This window comes from Lucilia sericata, unplaced genomic scaffold (genome assembly GCF_015586225.1).
Source record: "Lucilia sericata isolate MDLA Ls3-8-SP2 unplaced genomic scaffold, ASM1558622v1 Contig001040F_arrow, whole genome shotgun sequence".
Classification (NCBI taxonomy): Eukaryota; Metazoa; Arthropoda; class Insecta; order Diptera; family Calliphoridae; genus Lucilia; species Lucilia sericata.
This window is the reverse complement of record NW_023995020.1, coordinates 18,893-35,864: the sequence shown is the minus strand read 5'-3', so window position 1 is coordinate 35,864 and position 16,972 is coordinate 18,893. Positions and strand designations below refer to the sequence as shown.

Genomic DNA, 16,972 nt, shown 5'->3' with positions numbered 1-16,972 from the left:
CCAATGTGTCCAGTATAATTGATGACGGGTCCTATAACCGCTTTTCGCCAGTTCGCCTAAAGTTATGAGCCGTTTGGCTGTAAGTGCCGCCTCATATCTTATATATGTTTCAATGGGTGGAATATCTAGCATTGTTTCCAGAGCCTTGGTTGACGTAGTGCTTATGGCTCCACTTATACCCAAGCAGCATGTAGGCTGAACTACCAGTAATAGTTTGATATTACACTAAGGCCCCATTTCATGCCTATGGTTCTTCTACATAACGCCCAGCACTGATGTGTCTTGTTAATCCTTTCCTCTATGTGGTGTCTCCATCTTAATTTCCTACATAATTACCTACATAAGTATTTAACTCTGTCTGTCTGTATTTGTAAGAGAAGTATTAACAATTATTGTAGTGGAAAACAATTCGAAGTATTTAATATAGTATAAGTACATTATTTATTTGGAAAATCGGACTAACCAATATAACAATTCTTTAACAAATTTGTTACAAACAACAACACAAATATATAATACCCTCCGCACCGTGATGACGTAGGGTACAAAAACAATTTCTGACGTAAATTCATTGATAACTGTAATAAGCTTGAATAGAACCAAAAGAAAAAACGCTCAATATTTAGAAAAACGAGTCTTGTAATAAACACAATTTTCATTTGAATCAGTTAACTAAAACTCACTTAAACATTTTTCAGTGTAAGTTAAGTTATCATGAAAAAAAAGAAACAAACAGTTCAATAAACTTTTTATTGTTAGAGCATGTAGTTAGACAATCAAAGATTCAATTACTCATGTTGTAAATTTTTACACATGTGCAGATAGACAAGGCAACGTTTAAAGTTTGAAGTAATAATTAGGGGAAAATATTACACACTTAATCTCTTGACACTTAATTCTTTAAAATTTTTAATTTAGTAAAATATTTATTTGTACAATGGAAATAAACCAATATTGTCTATAAATTTCATCAGTATTTTTCCCAAGCAATTAAACTACTTTTTTAATAGTTTTTCAATATTAGTTTCCATATTACAAAATCGAAAGAATTTTTAATACGGAAAATAAAAATCGATTTGTTTTTCAGTTTAGTAAATAGAGTTTCAATAGCATAAACATTTGGCAATTTCTTTAAGTAATTATTGTAGAAATTTGCAAAAAGATAACGATCACCAGATCTGCTGACGCACTTGAAATAACATGAGAATCTCATTTAAACGAGTTTTTAACCCTAGAGTACATATAAAGCTTTATCAGCCTTTAAATGTATCTGCCCCTTGATGTATCATCAAAAATTCTATACCCAATAATAAAAAAAATGTTATTTTGAATTTGTCGTTCCGTTTGTAACACAAGGAACAAGGAACTTACTTATATGCAGATAGGTATCTAAAAGTGTTTCTACTTCTATAGGATTCTTTTATAAGTTCATTGGACAAATTGAAAACACAAAACGTGATATTCTTTAGGGCATGTTCTATGCGAGACCAGTAGGCATCAAAGCTGTTGCTCCATTCTAACCTCAACGTATCTCGTAGAAAGTTTTCTTCTGTATTTGCTATTGCTGGTTGACTTATCTTTGAATATCGTTCAAAGTTGCTGTATATAAGATGTAATCTGACAGATCCTTCACATACCTGCGTATGTTATTCTCGCATACACGAAGGTCCTTCCTGCTCCCTTGCCTTGGGGCCGCATTTACCTGTGTAATGTTCAAGTTGCGATGACTCTTGCGGTAACATTTCAGGAAGAACAGTTTCTGGGGAACATAATTAGCCACTGATCGGCCAATTGTTTTATAGGTATCTAAAAAGGATTCTTTATCCATATCACAAGTGCTACAGGCTAGTACCCTGTTCCTATTTAATGGGCATGATTTGAGAAGGTAAATAGGTTGTCAACAAATTTTTGGCAGATTTAGAGTCAAGATTAGGTTTTACCTCCTTTCTCCAGGTAGATGACTTCGTTTGTTGACGGTGCTCGATGTGTTATACTTGCTGCTGTTCTTGTCAATAAGGCGGATAAGGCAGTGGTCTTGCATACGATGATTGTATCGAAGACGCTGATGAGTTTCGTATCTGTTGGCAGCATGTGGCGACAAAATATTCTGAGTAAGAAACAAGTTACTGAGGTGATACCAGTTCAAACAAGATTCGCCTGCAAAGCTGTTGCTAGAGTTGACTGTTCTTGCCGATTCCCCCGGGCAATGTTGCCTTGATGAAAGAACCTCATCTTGGTGTTATTACAATCTCGGAGTAAACAAGGATTAAAGGGACAATAAACTGGTCAAATGTATCCTCAGTATTTCCTTGGAATGATGTCGAATTAGGGAGCTATATAATCTGGTACAACAGGAACCGGTAGCCAACAGGGCAGAGTTTCAGACTTTGTTTTGTTTCGGTCATTGGAGAGGTGCCTTGGGGTGCAGTGGTGGCTGTGTGTTAAACCCAAACTCACGGGAAGAGAATGTTAGTTAAAAGACTGATGCACGGTAAAGTCTATAATTCTGGATAAGTTCGGCGCTGTTGCCGATTATAGGAGGTACCCTCTGTTGCAGAACTACTTTTTTTCATGGAAATTTAATGTCAATGATGGTTAAGTGAAATAACCAAATAGTATCCTAGAACAATTGAAAACGACTTACAAAATTTAATTATGGTGTTAAGTTTTATCATAATTATTGGGGATTAAGTGTTTTTAAAACTATTCAAATATTCATTATTCCACTTTTTCTTACAAATAATACCTCAACAAGTAATATCAACAAAAACTAAAATATTTAAGAATTAAGTCAATTGGCGTTATTTAACAATTACACTTAATGTTTAACAATCAGTCTACCATTCAAGTCTACGTCTGAACTTCAAAGTGTTACTCTCTATAAAAAACCCAGTTGAGTATTATGTGAGATTTTAGTAAAATAAAATGTGCAAATAAAACGGCGAAACTCAAAATAAAGTACGTATCTGATTATATGTAAGTTATTGTAAGTGTACTTAAAAGTAATGCAAACTGTAAGTGGTAGTCGTTTAAAAGTAAGTAGTTATATAAGTACAAGCCATTACCGAGTTTTTGCTGGGATAGTTTATATTTCTTTCTTAAAAACCCCTAATACCTACCCATTTAGTAACAACTATACATTTTTAATGGTATAACTATTATAAACAATTACCAATAATTTAACAATTAATGATGTCTTTAAAGAAGCAAACGGTATTTAATTATTTAGCATGGTAATTAAGTTTCTTAAAGGTCAGTTTTATTATGACGCTACAGTCGTTCGAAAGTAATTAACTATACCCTACAACATGGTGTAAGGGTATTACCAGTTTGTAATCATTTTGGAATATTTTTCTCAACAGATTTAGAATTACATAGATAGATAGATAGATAGATAGATAGATAGATAGATAGATAGATAGATAGATAGATAGATAGATAGATAGATAGATAGATAGATAGATAGATAGATAGATAGATAGATAGATAGATAGATAGATAGATAGATAGATAGATAGATAGATAGATAGATAGATAGATAGATAGATAGATAGATAGATAGATAGATAGATAGATAGATAGATAGATAGATAGATAGATAGATAGATAGATAGATAGATAGATAGATAGATAGATAGATAGATAGATAGATAGATAGATAGATAGATAGATAGATAGATAGATAGATAGATAGATAGATAGATAGATAGATAGATAGATAGATAGATAGATAGATAGATAGATAGATAGATAGATAGATAGATAGATAGATAGATAGATAGATAGATAGATAGATAGATAGATAGATAGATAGATAGATAGATAGATAGATAGATAGATAGATAGATAGATAGATAGATAGATAGATAGATAGATAGATAGATAGATAGATAGATAGATAGATAGATAGATAGATAGATAGATAGATAGATAGATAGATAGATAGATAGATAGATAGATAGATAGATAGATAGATAGATAGATAGATAGATAGATAGATAGATAGATAGATAGATAGATAGATAGATAGATAGATAGATAGATAGATAGATAGATAGATAGATAGATAGATAGATAGATAGATAGATAGATAGATAGATAGATAGATAGATAGATAGATAGATAGATAGATAGATAGATAGATAGATAGATAGATAGATAGATAGATAGATAGATAGATAGATAGATAGATAGATAGATAGATAGATAGATAGATAGATAGATAGATAGATAGATAGATAGATAGATAGATAGATAGATAGATAGATAGATAGATAGATAGATAGATAGATAGATAGATAGATAGATAGATAGATAGATAGATAGATAGATAGATAGATAGATAGATAGATAGATAGATAGATAGATAGATAGATAGATAGATAGATAGATAGATAGATAGATAGATAGATAGATAGATAGATAGATAGATAGATAGATAGATAGATAGATAGATAGATAGATAGATAGATAGATAGATAGATAGATAGATAGATAGATAGATAGATAGATAGATAGATAGATAGATAGATAGATAGATAGATAGATAGATAGATAGATAGATAGATAGATAGATAGATAGATAGATAGATAGATCTATCTATTTGCTGAAGTAATGTGTATATAAGTACACCAAATCCGAAAAAAATACACCTAGACCCCCATGGGGCCTGCTATGCGCTCCTTTACCAGTGTTTCAGATGGAAACCTACGACCTCAGATCTGCCAAAGTATAACACTAACCTTCCCGAGGCCATATTGTCTAATTTGTTAGTGACATATCTTTTAGACAGTCTAAATCATGATCTTTTACATAAAAGTAGTTGCACCGATTCTAGCGATTACAAATTTTCAAGAGTAGAAGGTTGTATAACGCCATACTCTTTCGACTCTCAACATTACGTTTCCATGAGAGCTAAGAGTTTACAAGGAAGTCAAGTATTTACATAGAATCTTGTGAAAATTTAAAAATACCATCCAGTCAAGGTGGTAGAAATTCTGTAATTATATAGAACCCTCTGGTAAAAAGTATAATACTGTCAATGTCGGATTGACCTCTAGCCGATAACAAAAAATGTTTGATAAATTGATTCCATGACAGATTGGCACAAATGTGTTAGATCATCTTTGGTGATGTTATAATTAGCTTGACTCGATTCTCACTATAATTGTGTTAAAAGATATAGTTAAACATAGGGTCGACAACGCTCTCTTACTTCTTTTGCACGTTCACTCATTTAAATGCACTTTTAAAACGAAATTATAAAAACGGTGATTTTTCTTTCTAAACCATACAAGTCAACTGATGAAATTTTCAGTGTAAATTGCATACATTTACTGTAAAATAAATCAAAAGGCTAAGAGGCAATAAAAATTCGAAAAATAAAATTATAAAATCAGAATAAACTAATGATGAAATGTATGATGTTAAAAATTGGGAAAATAGATCATCGTAATCTCGTATATTTATCGCAAAATTTTATTATTTTTGGTTTTGTTGTTTTTTTTTTTTTTTTTAATTTTTCGTTAACAATTATAAAAGTTGTTACGCTTAAAATTTACAAATAATAATAAAATGCAATGTGCATTTTTTAAATAAGATTTGAACTTAAATATTGTAATTTTAAATAAATATCTTTCAACTTTTATTTACACGAATTTTAATCTAATGCTTACACCTAGGTTCCATAAAAATAATATATTAATGTTGAATTCAGTCACTAATGCCTTCATAAATTAAACTGTAATTTATGATAATATAAGATTTCTCACATTCAGATTTGGTAGATTTTTTTTGATAAAAAATTATCTTAAAGTGTGTCTCTTTTAAAAATGATATTACCCAATTCACATTCGCTCCAGAAGACCGATTTTAAATCTTTTTTTGAGTAGATTAATCGGTGCATCTGTTATGAAACTCAACAGGTCACTGTTTAGTTTCAGTACCTTCTGAATTTGAAAAATACTGCAATAACCCAGGAAAATATTTAGTACTTTTTCTGTTTTACAAACCTTTGGTAAATAGCAGGGTTGGGGGGTAATGACTTCATTTTCAATTACAATTACATTTGAAGTAATTGTAATTGAAGCTTTACCAATTACAATTACTTGCAATTGTAATTGAAGTTTTGCCAATTACAATTATTTGTAATAGTAATTGAAGTTTTCACAATTACAATTACTTGTAATGGTAATTGGACTTTTGCCAATTACAATTACTTGTAATTGTAACTGAAGAAATTCCAATTACAATTACTTGTAATTGTAACTGAAGAAATTCCAATTACAATTACTTGTAATTGTAACTGAAGAATTTCCAATTACAATTACTTGTAATTGTGAATTTTGTTCTTTATAATTACATGTAATTTGTCATTAGTACTATCTTAATTACAATTACAAGTAATTTTAATTGGAAACTTCAATTACAAGTAATTGTAATTTTAAAAACTTTAATAACAATTACAAGTAATTGTAATTTTAAAAACTTCAATTACAATTACAAGTATTTGTAATTGGTTATTGCTTAATTACACATTACAAGTAATTGTAATTGACCATGTAATGAATTACTTTGTCTAATCATTACCCCCCATGCCTGGTAAATAGCCAGTAGACTGAGCCGTACACTTGTCCATAAAGTCCATTAGCTTAGTTCATGGACTTCACATACACTATCCATAGACTAGTCCATAAAATCCATTAGACTAGTTTATAAACTTACCATTGACAAGTCCACAAATAGACTTGTCAATAGCTAAGTCAATGCACTAATCCACTGACAATTTAATAGACTATTCCAAAGACATGTAAATAAAAGCCCAGCCAATAGCCTAGTTCATACACTAGTCCAGTATTTCTTAGTCCATATATTCCTAAAATACACCTTAAATTATATAAAAACCTTAAAAGTATTTTCAAAGTTCAAAAGTAATATTTTTGATACGATTTAGTACTATTTCAGTTCTAAAATGCTGGGCCCAAATTATGGCAAACGAGATCGATCGAAATCTCCATTTAGATTCTGTTGAGATTTCGATCGATATCGTATGCCGTAATTTGGCCACTGATTTATACTTAGTAAGCCCTTAGGCAGGGACATCAAGTTTTTATTATTGGTCAACATCTAACAAGTAAGAGTGTTATTCGAACAATCCGAATCTTACATAAATATATAACTTTTTAAGGGCTTTTTATAGAGGCTTGTGCCATTTATGAACCGAACTCGGCATAATTTGAGAGAGTGATTTATTATTGAAATAGGACCAGGGCAAAAATTGGTCAGATACTTATATAATTTATCGGCGGGATTTATATTTATATAAAAGTTATTTGTACCGAATTTCGTGATACTAAGTTTTGACAATTTTTATAGAGATAATAGAGGTCAAAACCTCATTTGGGGGCTCCGGTTGTATGTGGGCTAGGTGAAATAATGCACCGATTTCAACCATTTTCAATAGAGTCTATGCTTGTACCAAAAGAGCCGTAAATGCCAAATTTCATCAGCTTAAAAATTGCCACCTTTAGCGAGCGGACTCAGAAAGTGATTCCAACCCGATTGGTATACTTTATCTATATCTATGATTAATAATATTGATGGGTGTTACAAACATCAGCACAAACGCATAATACATCACCCACTATAGTGGTGTAGGGTATAAAAAACTATGTTCGATGAAATTTCAATAATTTTATTATTATTTTAAATTTCTTTTCATTTTCTAAATATTTGTTGGACCCTCCCTAATAATAATAAATATCCCCTAATTCATCATATAAATGATACTCAGTAGTCTTCGCACATAAAAAATATTTTATGATCAATGGTACGACATTTTTGGTAAAAAAATGCTAATAAAAGAAAGCTTCTCTCGGTAATAAACTTATAAACAAAAAAAAATGCGTTTATTTTTAAAATAATAAACAAAAAATGGTTTCTAAACAAATAAATGAATTAATAAAATAAAACAAATAGAATAGCAAAAAAATTATATGTTATCATTTTTATATAATAAACATGCCCAGCATTTTATTTGTTTATTAAATTGTTTAATAAAATACATATTTTTTTAAGGATTTTTATATACACTTTACTTAATTACTTAAACTACTTAATTTATTAACCAGCTTATATACTTATTTATCTAAATTTAAGACCAAGTTAGAAGAAATTTTAAAAATGAAATTACGTCTAGAAAATATTCCGCCATTTTCATTAAAGTAATAAAAAAAATGAGATTTAATAACAATTTATAATACAAAATACCTAAAAATACTTGTAGTTATAATAAACTTGTTTAATATAACAATAGATTATTATAAGCCTACAATTTACGGGCAAGATATTTGTGCTTCGTTCATTTTCGTCATAGGCTTTTCCTCCTTACATTCTTCACCTTTAAATACGTATTTATAGAAATTGGCCGAAATAATACTGGCTAAGAGAGGAGCTATCCAATAGATCCATTGGTCTTGAAGCTGATTGTTCCAAACGGCAGGAGCCAATGAACGAGCAGGATTCATACTGGCACCGGTGAGAGGACCCTGGAAATGGAAAGATATATTTTAAAAATTAAATTATTTTAGAAATATGTAGATACTTTTTTTGGTTTGATGTTGAATAACTTCTATACCAAATCTACTTTATAGTAATTCTTGAACTAACTATACTTGAACTAACTGTGATACACCGCTACATATGTCCGTCCATGTAAAAATTTTAATCAAAGTACAGGTTGCAATTTTTCAGATACTTAATTCAATGAAATTTGTTACGTGACCTTCTATTCTTCCAGGAACGAAAAAATCGATTAAAATCCATTACTTTAGGCAGCCCCGATACAATGGGACCTGCCAAATAGGGCTTTTGATCTCAAAGGGATCTTGAATACACTCGTAGCGCAACAAATGATCGGGGAGGAAGGGACGCGACGCCGGAGAAAAAGTAGGGCGGATAGGTGGCGGAGACGAGAGAACAGGGAGCCAGGGAACAACCAACGAACTAACCAACGAACGAACGAACGAACGAACGAACGAACGAACGAACGAACGAACGAACGAACGAACGAACGAACGAACGAACGAACGAACGAACGAACGAACGAACGAACGAACGAACGAACGAACGAACGAACGAACGAACGAACGAACGAACGAACGAACGAACGAACGAACGAACGAACGACGAACGAACGAAGAACGAACGAACGAACGAAACGAACGAACGAACGAACAACGAACGAACGAACGAACGAACGAACGAACGAACGAACGAACGAAGAACGAACGAACGAACGAACGAACGAACGTAACGAACGAACGAACGAAGAACGAACGAACGAACTAACGAACGAACGAAACGAAGAACGAACGAACGAACGAACGAAACGAAGAACGAACGAACGAACGAACGAACGAACGAACGAACGAACGAACGAACGAACGAAGAACGAACGAACGAAACGAACGAACGAACGAACGAACGAACGAACGAACGAACGAACGAACGAACGAACGAACGAACGAAACGAACGAACGAACGACAACGAACGAACGAACGAACGAACGAAACGAACGAACGAACGAACGAACGACGAACGAACGAAACGAAAGAACGAACGAACGAACGAACGAACGAACGAAACGAACGAACGAACGAACGAACGAACGAACGAACGAACGAACGAACGAACGAACAACGAACGAACGAACGAACGAACGAACGAACGAACGAACGAACGAACGAACGAAACGAACGAAGAACGAACGAACGAACGAACGAAACGAAACGAACGAACGAACGAACGAACGAACGAACGAACGAACGAACAACGAAAAACGAACGAAACGAAAACGAACGAACGAACGAACGAACGAACGAACGAACGACACGAACGAACGAACGAACGAACAACGAACGAACGAACGAACGAACGAACGAACGAACGAACGAACGAACGAACGAACGAACGAACGAACGATACGAACGAACGAACGAACGAACGAACGAACGAAAGAACGAACGAACGAACGGAACGAACGAACGAACGAACGAACGAACGAACGAACGAACGAACGAACGAACGAACGAACGAACGAACCGAACGAACGAACGAACGAACGAACGACGAACGAACGAACGAACGAACGAACGAACGAACGAACGAACGAACGAACGAACGAACGAACGAACGAACGAACGAAACGACGAACGAACGAACGAACGAACGAACGAAAACGAACGAACGAACGAAAGAACGAACGAACGAACTAACGAACTACGAACTAACGACGAACTAACTAACTAACAACTAACTAACTAAACTAACACTAACGTAACGAAACTAACTAACTAACTAAAACTAACTAACTAACTAACTAACTAACTAACTAACTAACTAACTAACTAACTAACTAACTAACTAACTAACTAACTAACTAACTAACTAACTAACTAACTAACTAACTAACTAACTAACTAACTAACTAACTAACCCTGTATGACCAAAATGTCCAACTTTCTTCTAAGTGCGGCAGTTCTTGAGCGATGGAGCTGAAAAGTTGTGTCTGGCCTACTATCCAGTAGTACTAACCTTGGTGCAACTTTGATCGAAATAGATTTTTTGAGATGGGTCACATGATACCAAATTGTACATATACTAAAAAAAAATATATCCATATACTAAAACCGACTATGTTCAGGTTTAACATAACAGTTGTGATAATAACAGACGGTTGAACGGGTATATTATTCTGGCCTTTTATTGAAATAGGTATCAAAATTTTTGCAATTTTAGTTTATACAGAAAAATGATTTTATTTTTTTGTTTCAGAGGTATTCCTACCATAAAGTGGTCCACGGTACACCCTATTTTATTTATATAAATTGCTATAAATTTAGGGGATTTGTTAACAATATTCGTTGACAGGTATCTCCCAAAATTTGTATAATATTATTTAATTTCAATTTCGCCCCTTTATTCTTGAAGCGCCCTAATGTTTGGGGAAAAAAACAAATATTTACAATAGTCGAAAGTTGGCACTTATCTTATTTGTTATTATATATATTACAAAAATGCGATTTTCATATCAAAAACTAATAAGATACTAATCAAACTATTTAGCTACAATAGTTGGTACTTTTTCTGTGGTCTTAATTTTGTATGTAGATAACGATCTGTTACTTTTGTATAGTTTAGTCACACATTTTTCCCTTAATCTAGCAACAATTAGTTATCAAAAATACATACATACTACATACATATGTATAATAAATTTAAAACTCGTAATACTTTTAGTTATGTTGATTTTTATTACGTTTTTTTTTTTTTTTGCGAATGACATTTGTGCGATTTTTGGTTATTTAATACCAATCTGAGTACAATTATCAGGGTTGTTGGATTTAAATGAAATTTAATACTTTTACGATCCAAAGTGCGATAACAATTTTGTTTTTTAATTTTTATTGATGTTTGAAATAAAACATTTATTAATTTGCAAATATGAAAAAAATTATTAGTTTAACAAGTTTTTATTAAAATCAATTTTAAATTTAAGTTTATGGGAACTGAAACATTTAACTTTTAATTAATCAGCATAATTTATTTGTATGCTTTTTTATGTTTTTTTTTTTTTTTTAATTTTATGGAATTTTAAGACTCAATAGTTTGCATATGACAGCAGCAACATATAAAAAACATGTGTTTGATTTTTTCTGAAATACTAATTAAAATGATGCTACTATAACGAGTTATAAGTTTGTTATAAATTATTTATTTTATAAATTCGGCTAAAGCTTGTGCCAGAAATTAATGACTGTATATTTGTATTTACTTAATAAATTTATTTTATTTTTTCTACATAAATTAAATATGCATTCAAATAAAGTTAAACAAAATATACGGAAAAAGTTCGTTTAAAAAAACTTGTCTGTAGATTTTTTTTAAATTTTTTCATTATAAAGTAATATGTATTTTATTTTGCGGTTGGTATTTTGAAGAGGAAATATCTGTCGTTTATTCTTAGTCATTGAACATGTAAACAAAGCATTATTTTGCTTTGAATATATGGAATCTGCTGATTGAATTCTATAAATGGAAGCCATTGTTGCATCCTATAGTCACTGGCGATAATAGCCCTTAGAGCAAATTAACGGTCAAATCTTATATCTGTGCTGAACTGACCAGATAAAAACTATTTAATGATTACGAAGTTTGGCCTCGACTTACTTAGTGTCTAGACCTTATTTCTTTTGACTACTGCTTGTTTTGATTAATGCAGAACTCTGTCGTTCTAAAATATATTTTGTATTTTAGAACAGGCATGGAAAATTCAGTACTATTTATAGTACTTTTTCAGTAAAAAAAAATATCATATTTTCAAATTTATAAACTTTTGATAAGTAGTCCACATAGTAGTAATTAGACGAGTCTATAGGCTATAGTCTCGTCTATAGTGTAGTCCATAGTCTAGTCTATAGTTTATACTATAGTTTAGTGTATAGTTTAGTCTATATTTTAGTCTATAGTCTAGTCTATAGTTTAGACTATAGTTTAGTGTATGGCTTAGTCTATATATTAATCTATATATTAATCTATAGTCTAGTCTATAGTCTAGTCTATAGTCTAGTCTATAGTCTAGTCTATAGTCTAGTCTATAGTCTAGTCTATAGTCTAGTCTATAGTCCAGTCTATAGTCTAGTCTATAGTCTAGCTACAGTCTAGTCCTATAGTCTAGTCTATTAGTCTAGTCTATAGTCTAGTCTATAGTCTAGTCTATAGTCTAGTCTATAGTCTAAGTCTATAGTCTAGTCTATAGTCTAGTCTAGTCTAGTCTATGTCTAGTCTATAGTCTAGTCTATAGTCTAGTCTATAGTCTAGTCTATAGTCTATAGTCTAGTCTATAGTCTAGTCTATAGTCTAGTCTATAGTCTAGTCTATCGTCTAGTCTATAGTCTAGTCTATAGTCTAGTCTATAGTCTAGTCTATAGTCTAGTCTATAGTCTAGTCTATAGTCTAGTCTATAGTCTAGTCTATAGTCTAGTCTATAGTCTAGTCTATAGTCTAGTCTATAGTCTAGTCTATAGTCTAGTCTATAGTCTAGTCTATAGTCTAGTCTATAGTCTAGTCTATAGTCTAGTCTATAGTCTAGTCTATAGTCTAGTCTATAGTCTAGTCTATAGTCTAGTCTATAGTCTAGTCTATAGTCTAGTCTATAGTCTAGTCTATAGTCTAGTCTATAGTCTAGTCTATAGTCTAGTCTATAGTCTAGTCTATAGTCTAGTCTATAGTCTAGTCTATAGTCTAGTCTATAGTCTAGTCTATAGTCTAGTCTATAGTCTAGTTTAGTCTAGTCTATAGTCTAGTCTATCAGTCTATAGTCTATAGACTAGTCTATTAGTCTATAGTCTAGTCTATTAGTCTATAGTCTAGTCTATAATCTGGTCCATGGAATAGTGTATAGTCCAGTACATAATATTGTCCATAGTCTAGTTTATAGTATAGTCAATAGTCTAGTTTATTGTCTAGTATATAGTCTAAACTATAGTCTAGTATATGGTCTAGTTTATAGTCCAGTTTATAGCCCTGTCTATAGTCTATATAGTCTAGTCTGTAGTTTAGTCTGCAGTCTAGTCTATAGTCAAGCGGAAAATTAGTTTAGTACTTAAAAACTTAAAAATACTATTTTGGTTATAAGTTAGTACTATTTTAGAACATGGTATCCTAGATGTTATCTAGATTCTCTTTGTTCTTTGGGCGCAGATTTTACCACATACATGGGAATATGGTTCGAAAAGAAAAAAAAAGAAAAATTAGCAGTTGTGTAGGCCCTACGTAAAACGCAATTTCAAACCTAAAGAAAGACAATACAGGTGGTCAACAAATTTAAGTACACAGGCACGAAAGGGAGACTTAGTCCCATTATGACACACTGGCTTTATAATAGCGTACATAAGAGTGTCCCGAAGAACTGCCTTCTTAAGAAACTCATGTCGAAATACCTCTCAATCGATGCATACTTATATATGAAAACGAAAAAAATAGAAAATATATTTTTGGGAAGGTGCCTCAATTCTCTACCAGTGATTGAAAGTTCTGATCTCAGTACAATATGTTAAAATCTCTTCGAAGTAGAGATCAAAATTTCCTTAATTTTGCCCACAATTACCTATAACTGTCAATCAACTCAAAACTAACTCAGCTCCAAACATATGAAATTTCATTGCAATATATCAAAACGAGTTATTTCCAAAAATAATAGTTTCTAAACCACTGTGCACCATTAAACATGAAGAAGTTAACTTGACCAATGTTAACCCGTTAGAGTCAAAGATAGCGTACTTAATAGCATGAGCGAGAGAATCTTACTCAACCGAATTGAATAATTGAACGATGGGAAGGACCATAAATGGAATATGATAAGAGCTAGTCCTGTATATGGAATATACATATTTCTTATACAGGACTACGTGCTCAACTTCACCAAATTAGTCGAATGTAAAAATTGTAGAAAATGTGGTAAGGATAGAGAAACACTGGAACATTTTCTCTGCTATTGACTTTGTTGAAATTAGATCAAACACTTTAGGACTATAATTATACATAATAAGAAATTACCTCCAGGAGTCGGAGGTAGCGGCCAACAGATATATTTTGATGATATGATGTTTATGTTTCTCTTTAGCCTATACTATCTATCTCTTGGACTGGAACAGATAAGTTATCTTCGTAAATGTTTTGAATCAAAACTATATTTCAATGAAATAATTAATTAATTTTTGATTACTATTAAAATAATATTAGATCCGAGTTGATCAACTAGGCCCCAATCTCAATTGCGCCTTTCATTACGATTATTAATTTATTTTTGATGATCATTGGAATAATAGATCCGAATGGACCAACTTTTACGAACACTCACTGAACCCCGTTCAGCTTACGAAGCCAAATAAAACACTAAATCATGTCTGTCTATATGGCAACGTTATGATAACTCCAATAATGAACTAGATATCGACTAAAACTTTTCTGAACCTCTGAATTATAATCTTTTCCATCAGTTTGTTTAATCAAAAAGAAGATTATAATTTGCAACTATAGTTGGTCTGAAACGCTTATCCCAGTATTTAAAAAGAATTGATTTCATCTGTAAAAATTGTTTAACAAAATTAAAACACACTTACCGCTGTTATGGACAACGAAGCGACTGTCAAGCCAAAACGAATGGGTACCGAATCCTGAAACATTTTATTACGAGGATCCCAAACACCACAACACACCCACACTAGGGTGGCTGTTATACACATTTCAATACCCACAGCCTGCCAAGTAGCAATACTCGAATGAACAGCAGTCAAGCATAAAGCATTACTTTTACCCGGCACCTGTATAAGATCCATAGGCAGGAAAACTTTAAGCAAACCATAACCACAAATGGCGCCTAAAATTTGAGCTACTATATAGGCTGCCACCATGGGCAAGGATAGCATGTTATAGATGTAAGAAGCCAAAGTAACGGCAGGATTTAAATGAGCCCCCGAACAGCAGCCAAAACATTGTATGATGATCAGAACAACAATACCGAAATTTAAAGATCTAGTCAAATTGTTGCTTTCAAAGAGATCAGATTCTATGCAGCCCATACAGCCCAGAAACATAAGCATGCCAGTGCCAATGAATTCACTTAAAAGACAGCATAAATTTTCCAATAGTTTAACCTTTTCCTTGGGGCTGTAAAATTGGGGAAATTATTTATAACACAAATCTTTTTTATATAATTTTCTTTATCAACTCTGTACCTTTGGGCGCACAAACATTTGAATAGGGGACTTTTCATTTTGCTTTTTTTTTGCAAACTTGATTTATAATTTTTTTTAATAATTTAATAATTTTTAATTTTTCAAAATAATTATTATTTTCCGGTATAAAGTTTATTTGTCTGGCCAACGGGTTTTCAACATACCAGTTATAATACGAATTGTTAAATGATTTGTTTAATTTGTTTTGCAAAACGTTTAAAGTCTATTTGAATATTTTTATGGATTCATACTCGTAAATGCCACAATTTTTAAAAGAAACGTGTTATTTAACAGATGTTTGATTTTGTACTAAGAAATATTTAGTTTTATTTTAATTTTTATGGCCAAGAACAGAAGCATTTGCATAGTATTTGTACTCGTGAATACATTTTATTTTGTCGGTTGTTTACAAGTATTTAAAATTGAGATTTTTTTGTTTTTGCCAATTTTTTTTCGGGGGGGTTTATTTCGGCATTGCATTCAATTATTTTCGTTTTTTTTGGCAGCTGCATTTATTTAAAATCATGTAAGTGCGTTACCAAAATTCACACGATCTTTTAGTTCACTTTTTCTTATAAGCACTATGGTTTGATTTTCGTTTTTAAGAGAGAAGTTTTTGAATTTGTTGGAGTTGCTTGAATGGTTGAATATGAACTGATGAAACCAACAGTTATTGAATGCCACCAAAGTGTTTTCAGTTTTTGGGTTTTTAATTCACAATTCTCGTTTTTTTCCGTATTCGTATTTAGTTTTGATGAAATTTTTTTTTTGTATTATTGTTTTAGCCAACGACTCCCTCCCACTACGCTCTGCTAATGTGACAAATTGTGGATCGTTGAGTATCCACACTTTTACGTTCGTGTTAACAGCACTTATACTCAAAAACATTTCAAATACACGTAAAAAAAATACTCAACTAGTTTTGATAACGATCAACATAACTTTGTTAATCTCTATTTATTTGACAATTATGATAATTGAATATTGAAGAATGCGCACTAACAGATTTATCGTAATCACCCAAAACACTTAATATGTTCTTAACTAAATATTTAGTTGTGAGTAAATAAACAAAATTTTGTGATAACTAACATTAATCATGTGAACTTTGTCAGTTGATATAATATATGTGTAGAGGTAAATTATGAATCATTACTCGGTTTACCCGATTCA

General features: G+C 31.8%; 1 protein-coding gene across 1 annotated transcript; it reads right to left on the bottom strand.

Annotated features, from left to right (window-relative positions):
- Nucleotides 1-8,004: 8,004 nt before the first annotated feature.
- Nucleotides 8,005-16,486, bottom strand: LOC119609695 (aquaporin-like). The gene is made up of 3 exons (XM_037964570.1): nucleotides 15,800-16,486; nucleotides 15,185-15,731; nucleotides 8,005-8,547 (listed from the first exon to the last, which is right to left on the bottom strand). Exons 1-3 carry the CDS (start codon nucleotides 15,835-15,837, stop codon nucleotides 8,335-8,337), a joined length of 798 nt encoding a protein of 265 aa, XP_037820498.1. The 5' UTR covers nucleotides 15,838-16,486; the 3' UTR covers nucleotides 8,005-8,334.
- Between the last annotated feature and the right edge of the window lie 486 nt (nucleotides 16,487-16,972).